The following is a 13,807-nucleotide window of genomic DNA, read 5'->3' as shown; positions in this document are numbered from 1 at the left end:
GCAGCATAAAAGCCAGAACCAACGGCCTTCGGGACAGTTTCTTCCACCAGACTGATTACTTCACGTTGCATTTCTATGCAATGTTGACTATCCTGTTGAATTTACGATTTACTACAAATTACTATAAATTGTACATTGCACATTTAGACGGAGATGTAACAAAGATTTTTACTCCTGTATATGAAGGACGTAAGTTATAAAGTCAATTCAATTCAAAACCTTGACTATAGCCCTGAATATCGAAACTTCTCTTAAAGACCTGACTAATTAGGATCTGGGAGTCCGTTAATCTCGCATGTGTGATTGTTCCCAGGTACTTTAATACGAGGGGGGAAGTTGCGGTCCTTTTAATACAAAGGTTGATTGGTTGGAGCACGTTAATATCTGGGGGGTTACTCCAAGCTCGTTTTAATCCAAGGTAGGGATTGCTTTTCTTTGAATTAATAGACCATTGTTGTTTAGGGGCCTGGTAGATGTTTGCTCTTGGCTTCTTTAATACGGGGGGCGTGGGTAAAAGTTTGTGGTCTCTTTAACATGGGGAAGGGTGGTGAATTAATACTCTTGGCCCCTTTAATGCAGTCCTTTGAATACATGGGGAGTGAATGCATGTTTTTGTAAGGTACTGTCCCTTTATGATGTGGGTAATGATTGCGGTCCTTTCATACCTGGTCGGTGTTCACTCCCGACCATTTTAATATAAAAGTAAAAGGATTGCAGTCGCTTTAATATACGGGTAGTGAATGTCTGTGATCGTTTGAATACAAGCGGACTGAATGCTCCTAGCCACTTTCATCGAAGCCAGGCTGCAGTCTTGTGTAAGTTGAGTACAAGTCGAGTTGATTATCCCCGCCCCTTTAAGCCGTAGGTGTTCGCTCCGCCCTTTTACTCTGAGGGAAGCAGTCCTGTTCCTCTTACAATGGTGGTGACGGTGGTCTGGAGCCTCTTCGGCAGCTGGTAGGTGACCGCTCGCAGGCCCCTGCAGTACCGGAGGCAGCGGCCTCGGCCTCGGCCTCCCGATTAGGCGCCGCTTGGCCTGGAAATGGAACGATGAGCGGCCGGCCGCATGGCGAGCGACGGTGCCGGGCCGCAGGGCCGCTGCCTCATGCTCGGCTGGCCGCCCCGGCCCCCCGGCCCCCTCAGCACGCAATGTGGAGAAAGGGCCTCGCTTCTTACAGCGGTAAAGGCCGGGAAGTTGTTGATGGGGGGAGAGGAACCTCAGCCAGAGCTTGTCGCGGTTCTGCTGGAGGCCGCCACCTTGCAAACGGGAGGAAATAAAGTCCAGACTGGGCTAAATATTGTTAGATTATCTGGAGTTTTTAGAGCTTCACACTAGAGTAACTCAGTCGGTTGGGCCACATCTACAGAGGGAAATGTATATGACAATCTCCTTGCGCTTGTTAGGGTCAAGCTAATAGACTGAGGTAGAGTTAATCTGTGCTTTAGTTCCAAACTGAAAATGATTTAAATTATCAGCATACTGTAAGTCTGAGCTTTGGAAGCATATAGAAAAATAAGGCCATTTGTGTTCAAATCACGTGTGTAATCTGCTTGGGACATCTCTGAACAATAGAGCCTGGAAGTCATGTTTTAGTTTACATAGTTTTTGCTGAACAACAGATTTCACCTGTCTGAAACTGAATTCCAAAATTATAGCCGTAGAAAAGCACAGCACAGAAACAGGCCCTTTGGTCCATCTAGTCTCTTCTGGGTAATTTAAACAGCCTACTCCTATGACCTACAATTGGACCATAGCCCTCCATACTTCTACCATCTATGTAACTATCCAAACTTCTCTTAAATGCTGAAATTAAGCTCGCGTGCACCACTGGCGCTAGTAGCTTGTCCTACACTCTCGTGACCTTTTAAATGAAGTTTCCCCTTGTGTTCCCCTTAAATTTCACCTTTCACCCTTAGCCTGTAACCTCTAGAAGTTCCACCCAAACTCAGTGGAAAGGGCCTGCTTGCATTTACCCTATCTATACGCCTTATAATTTTGTATACCTTTATCAAATCTGCCTTCGGTCTTCTATGTTCCAAGGAATAAAGCCCTAACTTAATCTTTCCTTGTAACTCAGGTCCTCCAGCCCTAACGTCCTTGTAAATGTTTGACCTTATTTACATCTTCTCTGTAGATAGGTGACCAAAATTGGATACAATACTCCAGATTGAGTCTTTTACAACTTCAACATAACATCCTATCTCCTGTACTCAATTCATTGATTTATGAAGGCAGATGTGCCAAAAGTTTTCTTTACAACCTTATCTACCTGTAACACCACTTTCAATGAATTATAGATAGGTATTCTCAGATCTACAGCACTCCTTAGTGCCCTGCTGTTCACTGTATAAGATCTACCCTGTTTTGTCCTAATGAAGTGCAACACCTTGCAGTCGGCTGCATTAAATTCTATCTGCCTATTTTTCCAGCTGGTCCAGATCCTGCTGCAAGTTCTGATAATTTTCCTCTTTGTCCACTACACCTGCAAATTTGCTGATCCGTTTAATCACATTATTATCCAGATCATTGATACAGATGACAAACAGCCAGGGACCCAGCACTGATCCCTGCAGCACTACATTGGTCACAGTCCTCCAGTCGGAGAGGTAACCATTGACTACTACTCTCTGGCTTCTCCCACAAAGCCAATGTCTAGTCCAATTTACTACCTCATCTTAAATACTGACTGAATGAACTTTGACCCATCTCCCATGCGGGACCTTGTGAAGTGCTTTGCTAAAGTCCATGTAGGCAAAATTCACCGCCTTGCCTTCATCAGCTTTCCTGGGGTAACTTACTCAAATAACTAACCATAAGATTGGTTATTCATGACCTACCATGCATAAAGCCATACTGACTATCTCTAATCACTCATTTCTGCTCCCTTAGAATATCTTCCAATAACTTTCCTGGTTTAACTTTAGAGCCTTTCTTAAGCAGCAGAACAATATTAGCTTTCCTCTAAACCTCCAGTACCTCACCTGCTGCTAAGCATGATTTAAATATCTCTGAAGGTGTCCCTGCATTTTTTGCATTTGCTTTCCGTAGGATCCAAAGGAACACTTTGTCAGGCGGTGGGGATTTATCCACACTAATTTGTTTCAAGACAGCAGAAGCTTCCTCCTGCTGCTTTGCCTCACTTCCATAGTCTCTGTTCCATCTTCAGAGTAAATACGGATGCAATAAGTCCGTTTCTTTTGCTCCATGCATGGATTACCATTCTGGTCTTCCAGAGGACCAATTTTATTCCTTGCAATCCTTTTGCTGTTAACATGTCTATAGAATCCCTTGGGATTCTCCTGGGCCTTGTCTACTAGAGCAACCTCATGCCTCCTTTTAGCCCTCCTGATTTCTTTCTTAAGTGTTCTCTTGCATTTCTTATACTCCATAAGTACTTCATATCTTCCTACCTCCCATACCTACTATGCATCGCCTTCTTTTGCTTCTTAACCAAGGCCTCAGTATCTCTTGTAAACCGAGGTTCCCTATGCTTGTTATCTTTACCTTTTATTGTGACAGGCACATATAAATTTTGTGCTCTCAAAATTTCACTTCTGAAGGCCTCCCACTTAGCAAGTTATACTTTTACCAGAAAACAGCCTGTCCCAATCCAGAACCTTTATGGTGCCATCAAAATTAGACTTTCTCCAATTTAGAGTTGCAACCCATTGACCAGACCCATCTTCCATATTTACTTTTAAACTAATGGCATTAGAAGCACAGTATTCCCTCCACAGACTTCTGTCACCTGTCCCGTCTCACTCCCTAAGAGCAGATCAAGTATCGCACATTCTCTCATTGGGACTTCTACGTCCTAATTAAGGAAACTTCTCTGAACTCACTTGATATACTATGCCTTTTAGAATATGGGAGCTGCTAATCTTGCCCCTCCTGCAACCAAGTTGCACTAATGGCTTCAATGTCATAATTCCATGTGTCGATCCATGCCCTGAGCTCATCTGCCTTTCCTATGATACTTGCATCAAAATATATGCGGCTCTGGACATTAGCTGATTCATGCTCAGCCTTTTGATTCCTGGCTTGGTCTGAGGGCATCACAACATCTGTCTCTACAACCTCTCCACTATCTGTTCTGCTATTCTGATTCCCACCCCCCCTGCAAATCTAGTCTAACCACCCCACCTGGTGTAGCACTGACATGGAGTTGGTGAGAACTAGAGTGGCTCTAGAAAGCTTGTGAATACTTCAAAATGTTCTCTTTCTGCAGAAATATGACTTAAAAATGTGATCAGAACAAGTCCTAAAGCTAGATAAAGAAAGCCTAATTAAATAAATAACAACATTATACTTTTTCGTTTATTTATTGAGAAAAATTATCCAATATTACATGTATTTGTTGGAAAAGGTACGTGAGCCTTTGCTTTTAGTAACTGGTGTGACCCCATTGTACAGCAATAACTTCAGAATCAGAATCAGGTTTATTATCACCAGCATGTGACGTGAAATTTGTTAACTTAGCAGCAGCAGTTCAATCCAATACATAATCTATAAGAAAAATAACATTATAATAATAAACAAATCAATTACAGTATATGTATAATGAATAGATTAAAAATCATGCAAAAAACAGAAATAATATTCTTAAAAAGTGAGGTACTGTTTAAAGGTTCGGTACCCATTTAGGAATCGGATGACAGAGGAGAAGAAGCTGTTCCTGAATTGCTGAGTGTGTGCCTTCAGGTTTCTGTACCTCCTTCCTGATGGTAACAGTGAGAAAAGGGCATGCCCTGGGTGCTGGAGGTCTTTAATAATGGACGCTGCCATTCTGAGACATTGCTCCTTGAAGATGTCCTGGGTACTTTGTAGGCTAGTACCCTAGATGGAGCTGGCTAGATTTACAACCCTCTGCAGCTTCTTTTGGTCTTATGCAGTAGCCCCCCCCCCCCCCTTCAAATCCCTTTAAATTCCTAATGAAGTATAGCTGCTATCTTGCCTTTATAATTGCATCAATACATTGGGATTAGGTTAGATCCTCAGAGATTTTGACACCCAGGAACTTGAAACTTCAACCAAATGTTTCTGGTAACTGTTGATCAATCCTGCACATAGGCTTGGAGGAATTTTAGGCCATTCCTTCTTACAAAATTGTTTCAAATCTGGGATGTTGGTGGACTTCCTAGCTTGAACTGCTTGCTTCAGGTCCTTCCATAATGTTTCTATAGGATTAAGGTCAGGACTTTAACTCAGGCATTCCAGAATGTGAAATTTCTTCTGCTTTAACCATTCTTTGACAGACTGACTTGTGTGTTTAGGGTTGTTGACTTGCTGCATGACCCACTTTCTCTTGACCTTCAGTCCTGTAGAATTTGCTGGTACAGTTCAGAATTCATCACTCCATCAATGATGGCAGACCTTCCTGGTCCTGAGGTAGCAAATCAGGCCAAACCATGAACTGCCACCACCATGTTCCATAGGTAGGATGAAATTCCAGTGTTGGAATGTAGTGTTCGCTTTTTGCCCAACATAATGCTTCTCATTTAAGCGAAAAAGTTCTATTTTGGATCATCCGTCTACAGAACATTTCTCCAGTGACCTCTGGCTTATCCATGTGGTCTTCACCAAACTTTAGATGGACAGCAATATTCTTCTTGGAGAATAATGGCTTTCTCCTTGCAATCCTGCTATGCACGCCATTGTTGTTCAGTGTTTGCCTGATGGTAAACTCACGAACACTGACATCAGCCAGGGTAAGAGAGCCCTGTAGTGCCTTAGGTGTTATCCTGGGGGTCTTTGTGATCTCCTGGAATATTACACGCCTTGCTCTTGGAATGATTTTTGTTGGTCCTGGGGAGAGTAACAACAGTGTTGAATTTCCTCATTTGTACAAAATCTACCTGACTGTGGATTGGTGGAGCCCAAACTCTTTAGGAATGGGTTTTTGTATCCTTTTCCAGCCTGGTGAGCATCAACAACTTTTTTCCAAGGTCCTCAGAAATCTCCTTTGATTGAGGCATGGCACGCTTCCAAAAACCTGTGTGGTGAAGATCAGACTTTGATAGTGAAGACCCAGGTTTATGTTCTTCAAGTAGGGCAGGGCCTCCCACACACACACTTGATTGTCATCCCATTGACTGAAACACCTGACTCTAATTTCCCCTTTAAATGAACTAATAATCCTAGAGGTTCACATTTTTTCCAACAAATACATGTAATATTAGATCATTTATCTCAATAAATAAATGAACAAGTATAATATTTTTTGTTATTTAATTGGGTTCTCCTTATCTAGATTTAGGACTTGCCTGAGGTTCTGATCACACTTTAGGTCATTTATGCAGAAATAGAGAAAATTCTAAGGGTTTGCAAACTTTCTAGCACCACTGTATATTGGAGTGATGTTAAGAACTGTTGTAAATGTCGATTGAAGGGAATAACTTCATTCAACTTCACTTGCCCCTTCATTGAAATGTTCTCACAACCTATGGACTCAGTTTCAAGGACTCTTCATCTCATGTTCTCGATTTTTTTTGCTTATTTATTTATTATTATTTCTTTAGTATTTGCAGTTTGTTGTCTTTTGCACACTGGTTGAATAGCCGAGTTGTAGTCTTTTATTAATTCTATTATAGTTACTATTCTATTGTGCATTTATTGTATATGCCTCCAAAAATGAACTTCAGGATTGTATATAGTGACATGTATGCACTATGATAATAAGTTTACTTTAGACTTTGAAAAGCTTTTTCTTAGGAAAAATGATTCAAAATTTTTGACTGCCATAGAAGAGTACAGCACAGGAACAGGCAATTTGGTCCATGGTATTGTGCCAATCAAGCTACGAAGCAAATTAAAAACCCCCAAATGTTAATCCCTCCTACCTACACCATGTCCATATGCCTCCATCTTCCCTGTATCCATGTACCTATCCAAACTTCTCTTAAAAGCCTCTAATATATTTGCCTCTACCACCATACCAGGCAGTGCAATACAGGCATTTTCTGAATAAGCAAACAAATGAAATATTTATTTTAAAATATTTAAAATATAAAAAATAAATAAAATAAATAAACCTTTCTGAATAAACAATGTGCTTCTCCCATTCCCCTTAAACCTTCAGTGCATGCCCTTTGGTATTTGACATTCAACCCTGGAAAACAGATGCAGTCTGTCCACTCTATCTATGCCTCTCATAATCTTGTAAACCTTTATCAGAACTCTCCTCAACCTCTGACGCTCCAGAGAAACCCAATTTTATCCAGTTTCCTTGATAGCACCTGCCCTCTAATCCCAGCAGCATCCTGGTGAGCCTCTTCTGCACCCTCTCCAAAGCCTCCACATCCTTCCTATAGTGGGGTGACCAAAACTACGCAGTACTCCAGTGTGGCCTAACCAGAGATTTATAAAGTTGCAACATAACCTGCTGATGTTTGAGCTCAATGCCTTAACTAAGAAAAGCAAGCATTCTATAAGCACTCTCAACCACTTTATCCACCTGTGAAGCACTTTCAAAGAGCTATGAACTTGGATCCCAAGACTCTCTGCTCAGCAATACTGTTAAGGATCTTGTCTTAACGGTGTACTGTCTCCTTGCATTTGATATACCAACGTGCAACACCTCACATTTATCTGGGTTAAACTCCATCTGCCATATCTCAGCCCACATCTGCAATTGACTTATCACCCCGTATTCTTTGTCAGTCTTCTACACTATCCACAACTCCACCAATCTTGGTATCATCTGCAAACTTATTAACCCACCCATCTACATTTTCATCCAGGTCATTTACATACGTCACAAGCAGAGGTCCCAGCGCAGGTCCCTGTGGAACTCCACTAATTACAGACCTCCAGCTCAAGTAAGCCCCTTCAGCCACCACCCTCTCTCTTCTATGCGCAAGCTAGTTTTGAATCCAAACAGCCCATTCATCCTAATTTTCTGTGTTAGACTCCAATGACATACTTCGACAGAAGTCTTACTAAAATCTACGTAGACAACATCCACTATTCTACCTTCATCAATCTCTCGTCATCTTGTCAAAAATCTCTGTCAAGCTGGTAAGGCATGACCTACTACGCACAAAGCCATGCTGGATCTTCCCAATTAGGCCATAGGTTTCCAAATGCTCATGTACCCTATTCCTAAGATTTTTCTCTAGCAGTTTCCCTACATGAGACTCACAGGTCTATAGTTCCCAGGATTTTCCCTTGTCCCCTTCTTAAATAGCGGTACAACATTAGCCACTCGCCTGTCCTCACCAGTGGCTAGAGAGGACATGAAAATACTGGTAAAGGGCCCAGCAATCTCATCTCTTGCCTCCTTCAATAACCTGGGGACTTAACTACCTTAATACTCATTAGGAGGCCCAACATTTCCTCCTCCTTGGCCTCTAAAAGTCCTAACATATTTATTCACTCAGCACTGATCTCCTGGTCCTCCGTGTCCTTTTCCTCGGTAAATTCTGAAGGGGAGTACTTGTTAAGTACCTCACTCACATACTCTGCATCCAAGCAAATGTTCCCCACTTTATCCTTGAGTGGTTTACTGTCAACCTGAAATTATTAACCTGCTCAGTTGAGGAAAAACACCAGAGACACGAAATTACCTCTGAAACGGTTTTTATTCAGAGAGGAGTTCGCAGCCCCACGCACTTCGGGCGTAAGGTAGCCAACTCCCAATTTGTCAGTTTACGAAGGTCATACTTATACCAAAAGCAGGGTACTATATTCACAAATATGATTACCCATTCGAATTCATCAATTGATTAGCTATTGCATAGTTAAGCATGCGAAATACTCGGAATAAGCATAGACGCAAGCGTAATACTCGGAATGGGTATGGACGCAAGCAAAACACTCAAAATAGGTATATAGCTCAAAATACTTTGATAAACACTTTGTCTTGTGGTCGTAGGTTCCCTTTTCTTTGTGGTTGCCACCTGCTATCTGGAATCTTATCTTAGCTACTTCCCCAATAACATATCCTCCCACTGGTCCTGTCTAAGTATTTTGCTACACTTACCCCTCGCCCACCCCTTCTACGTGTACCCGTTACCCTCTTCACATTCTCATTACCCTCTCCCTAGTTATCCTCTTGCTCTTGATGCATGTGTAGAATGTCTTGGGATTTACCTTAATTCTCCTTGCCAAGGACTTTTTATGACCTCTCTTGGCTTTCCCCATTTTCTTTAGTTCTTTTCTGGGTTTTTTATACTTGTGCTCTGTTTGATCCTAACTTCTGAAGCTTTATATACTTTAATTTTTTTTCTTAACTAAATTCATCACCTCTCTGAACATCCAAGGTTCTCCTATCTTTCCATCCCCATCCTTCCTTCTAACAGGGACATAGCTTTTCTGTACTCTGTGCAACTAATCTCGAAACACCTCCACATGTCTGATGTGGACTTACCAGAGAAAAGCTGTTCCCAATTAACACTTCTTAGTTCCTGCCTAATTTGCCCTACTTCAATTTAAAACTCTCCCACAAGGACCATATCCTTATCTACAGCTATCTGGAAAGTTAAGGATTTGTGGTCACTGTTCACCCACTATAAGGTCATTCACCTGGCCAGGCTCCTTACCCAACATTAGGTCTAGTACAGCACCTCCTCTCGTTGGACCGTTCCACATACTGATTTAAGAAATCTTCCTGGATACACTTAAGTTCTGTCCCATCTAAACAACTTGCACTAAGAAGGTTCCAGTTTAAATTACAGAAATTGAAATCCCCCGTGACAACAACCCTATTTTTTTACGCATTTCCTTAGTCTGATTACAGTACTTATCTGTATCTCAATGTCCCGGGGACACTGCACATTTGTAGTTGTTGATTTCATAGGAATGTTTACCAGGATGCTGCCTGCATTTGAGAGCTTGTCTTATGAGGAAAGGTTGTGAGAACTAGCACTTTTTTCTTTGGAATAACAGGATGAGAGGTAATAAGTACATAAAATTATGAGAAGCATAGAGAGAGTAGACAGTCAGGACATTTTTCCCCTCAGGGCAGCAATAGCCAATACCAAAGGATGTCTGTTTAAGGTGAAAAGTTCAGGGGAGTTGTCAGGTAATTTTATTTTTATACAGAGTGGTGGGTACCATGGTTTGTGGTAGTGGCTGATACAATATAATGTGTAAAAGACTCTTTAGATAGGCACGTGGATGTAAGAAAACTGGAAAGTTATGAACAAGAGAAAATCTGCAGGTGCTGGAAATCCAAGCAACATAAAATGCTGGAGGAACTCGATAGGCCAGGCAGCATCTGTGGAAACGAGTAAACAGTTGACGTTTCAAGCTGAGACCCTTCATCAGGACTCGGGTTACGAGCTGTGTGTGTGGAGGGGGGGTGGGGGTAGTCAGATTAATTATTCTGTGTTCTAATGGTGGATTTCAAATTAAATATAACCATATAACAATCACAGCACGGAAACAGGCCATCTCGGCCCTCCTAGTCCGTGCTGAACTCTTAATCTCACCTAGTCCCACCTACCCGCACTCAGCCCATAACCCTCCACTCCTTTCCTGTCTATATACCTATCCAATTTTACCTCAAATGACACAACTGAACTGGCCTCTACTACTTCTACAGGAAGCTCATTCCACACAGCTATCACTCTTTGAGTAAAGAAATACCCCCTCGTGTTTCCCTTAAACTTCTACCCCCTGACTCTCAAATCATGTCCTCTAGTTTGAATCTCCCCTACTCTCAATGGAAACAGCCTATTCACGTCAACTCTATCTATCCCTCTCAAAATTTTAAATACCTCGATCAAATCCCCCCTCAACCTTCTACGCTCCAATGAATAGAGACCTAACTTGTTCAACCTTTCTCTGTAACTTAAGTGCTGAAACCCAGGTAACATCCTAGTAAATCGTCTCTGCGCTCTCTCTAATTTATTGATATCTTTCCTATAATTCGGTGACCAGAACTGTACACAATATTCCAAATTTGGCCTTACAATTTTAACATTACATTCCAACTTCTGTACTCAATGCTTTGATTTATAAAGGCCAGCGTTCCAAAAGCCTTCTTCACCACCCTATCTACATGAGACTCCACCTTCAGGGAACTATGCACTGTTATTCCTAGATCTCTCTGTTCCTCTGCATTCCTCAATGCCCTACCATTTACCCTGTATGTTCTATTTGGATTATTCCTGCCAAAATGTAGAACCTCACACTTCTCAGCATTAAACTCCATCTGCCAACGTTCAGCCCATTCTTCTAACCGGCATAAATCTCCCTGCAAGCTTTGAAAACCCACCTCATTATCCACAACACCTACTACCTTAGTTTCATCGGCATACTTACTAATCCAATTTACCACCCCATCATCCAGGTCATTTATGCATATTACAAACAACATTGGGTACAAAACAGATCCCTGAGGCACCCCGCTAGTCACCGGCCTCCATCCCAATAAACAATTATCCACCACTACTCTCTGGCATCTCCCATCTAGCCGCTGTTGAATCCATTTTATTACTCCAGCATTAATACCTAACGACTGAACCTTCTTAACTAACCTTCCATGTGGAACTTTGTCAAAGGCCTTGCTGAAGTCCATATAGACTACATCTACTGCCTTACCCTCGTCAACATTCCTCGTAACTTCTTCAAAAAATTCAATAAGGTTTGTCAAACATTCAAAAAATTCAATAAGGTTTGACAAATCTGTTGACTTCCTCAGTCTTAACAATTCAGAGCTAGAAACTTGAACTGTTGGGTCATTTACTGAATGCATCAAATTTTGAGTTGGGGATTTGGAGAACAATGCCAAAACTGTATTTTGCTGCACAAATATAAGATGGAATTGTCTATTTTACTTCTGTGCTTATCTCATTTAAGATCGTGGAGGGACAAGTTCAATCATGGAGGACATTGAACAGTGGTTTCATGACCTGCGCATCGCGAAACGGTCAACGCAGAAAACTGAAGATTCAACCTACCTGCTGGATATTGACTGCATAAAGTCACCCACTGATCAGAGTAGTCAGTTAGTTGCTGTTTTGTGTTCCAACCACTGTATCCGTGTCTACAATAAACAGACTCTGGCTCTGCTTCAACAGTTCCAAGGCCACTCTGCTCCTATTAGTGGGATAAGATTTGCACAAACCAACAGCCATTTACTATTCTCTGCTTCGTGTGATGGGACGCTGAAGTGCTGGGATGTGCGTTTATCTAGCGCGGAGGCAGTGCAGATTTACAAAGGCTATCCTAATAATGCATTTATCAGCTTTGATATTAGCTGTAATGATTTAGTTATCTGTGCTGGAACAGAAAAGAAAGAGGAAGATACTTACATGGTTTTCTGGGATGCCCGAAGTGGAACCAACACTGATTGTCCTGGAGGTCAAGAACCTCTTGGGGTTTATTCAGAGACCCACAATAATGATATCACGCAAATCCGTTTCCATCCCTCCAATCCCAACATGGTGGCTTCAGGCTCAACCGATGGATTGGTCAATATTTTTGACATCAGCCAAGAAACGGAAGACGATGCTCTCCTTGCAACGTGCAACTCTGATTCTTCAGTCAGTTTTGTTGGCTGGTCTGGTGGTCAGCGGGAGCAGATATTTTGCTTGACCCATGACGAAGGTTTCTTTCTGTGGGATCTTGCCCATCTCCATAACGATGAGCCCATCACACGTGTTAAAATACAGGATGCCAGAGAGAGCTTGAAGTTGGACAGTGGCCACTTGGACTACCTGATTGGAGGGTTTTACCACAAGGAAGCTGATAGTTTGTTTGTATTAGGCGGCAGCCATAAGGGGAAACTTCACTTCCTAAAATGTGAAGCTGGTGCCCTTGCCCACATGAATTCACTACGTGACGGACACTCGGCAACAGTGCGTGCCTTTTACTGGGATGTTGAGGATAATTCTTTGCTGACGTGTGGGGAAGACTCTCAGCTAGTTTTATGGAAACCAAATGCAGTAGAAACAACCACAGAAAAGAAGATGACAATGAAGCTTCCATCAGATGTGCATCGAAAAATGAGAGTTCACAGTAAAATCACTTACAAAAGCAAGAAATAAGAACAACAGGCAAATCTTTGTGTTTGCCATAGCTGGCTTCCAGGAGATTAATTTCCACTTTGCTGAGAAGTAAATAATTCTTCGTAAATGTCGGGAGTTCAGCCATTCTGTGGCTCCTAATATGCAAATTTTATTTTGCATCCAAACAATGAGCTTTTAATTGGAAAAACCTGATGCAAAGCAATAACATTCAAAAATATAGCAAGTATTGGAGTTTCATTTGCTTAAGTCTGGTTTTCTTATTTTAACATTATAAGCATATCCTTGTATCATTTTTTTAGCACTGAATGATAAAATTATATTTTTACAAGCATTTTCTATTGGAATATACCTTGTGTTACTGATGATTCAAAGTACTGATGGCACATCAGTGAAAAAATCCAAGCAAATTGGTTGTAGAAGGGAATTGATTTTATTTATTTGTAACTTATTAAAAGTAAATTATTCATTTCTGTAGGGGACTGTCAGTCTTCTGTGGTCACAGTGATCTTGTGCTCATTTTCCACATTAAATGTGGAGCAGAGCAATATTTTATCTTTCAAATGGACCATTCCTTCATTGCCAGTGAAATTGTTCAGCTTGGGAGAAACTGACCTGGCAATAAACTCTTCTAGTTGGAGTAGCATTCTCTGCTACCCATCACGTTGATAGATATCTCCTAATTTCCTTCAAAAATAACCTCTTTCTGGTTTTAAGATTATGGGCCCTTCTTTGTGACGCTTCGGAGGAAATAATTCCAGTCTGTCCTGTCCAAAAGCTCTTGCCACTGAGATGGTTTGAAAAATATTCTGATAAAGGGACTAGTCTATCAATTTGT

The 13,807-nt window shown here is 41.5% G+C and overlaps 1 protein-coding gene across 3 annotated transcripts in view; it reads left to right on the top strand.

Annotated features, from left to right (window-relative positions):
- Window positions 1-13,303, top strand: part of wdr89 (WD repeat domain 89) — a 60,725-nt gene extending 47,422 nt beyond the window's left edge. The window contains exons 1-2 of one of the 3 annotated variants that reach the window (XM_059960113.1): window positions 820-954; window positions 11,801-13,303. In XM_059960113.1, coding sequence (XP_059816096.1) covers window positions 11,824-12,990 — 1,167 coding nt within the window. In that variant the 5' untranslated portion in view covers window positions 820-954; window positions 11,801-11,823 and the 3' untranslated portion in view covers window positions 12,991-13,303. Of the gene's footprint in view, window positions 1-819; window positions 955-1,157; window positions 1,178-11,800 lie in introns of those variants that run through there. The other 2 variants (XM_059960099.1, XM_059960105.1) reach the window with 2 other exon arrangements.
- Window positions 13,304-13,807: the final 504 nt, after the last annotated feature.

The sequence above is a fragment of the Hypanus sabinus genome, chromosome 2 (genome assembly GCF_030144855.1).
Source record: "Hypanus sabinus isolate sHypSab1 chromosome 2, sHypSab1.hap1, whole genome shotgun sequence".
Lineage (NCBI taxonomy): Eukaryota > Metazoa > Chordata > Chondrichthyes > Myliobatiformes > Dasyatidae > Hypanus > Hypanus sabinus.
This window is presented reverse-complemented; position numbering and strand designations above follow the sequence as displayed.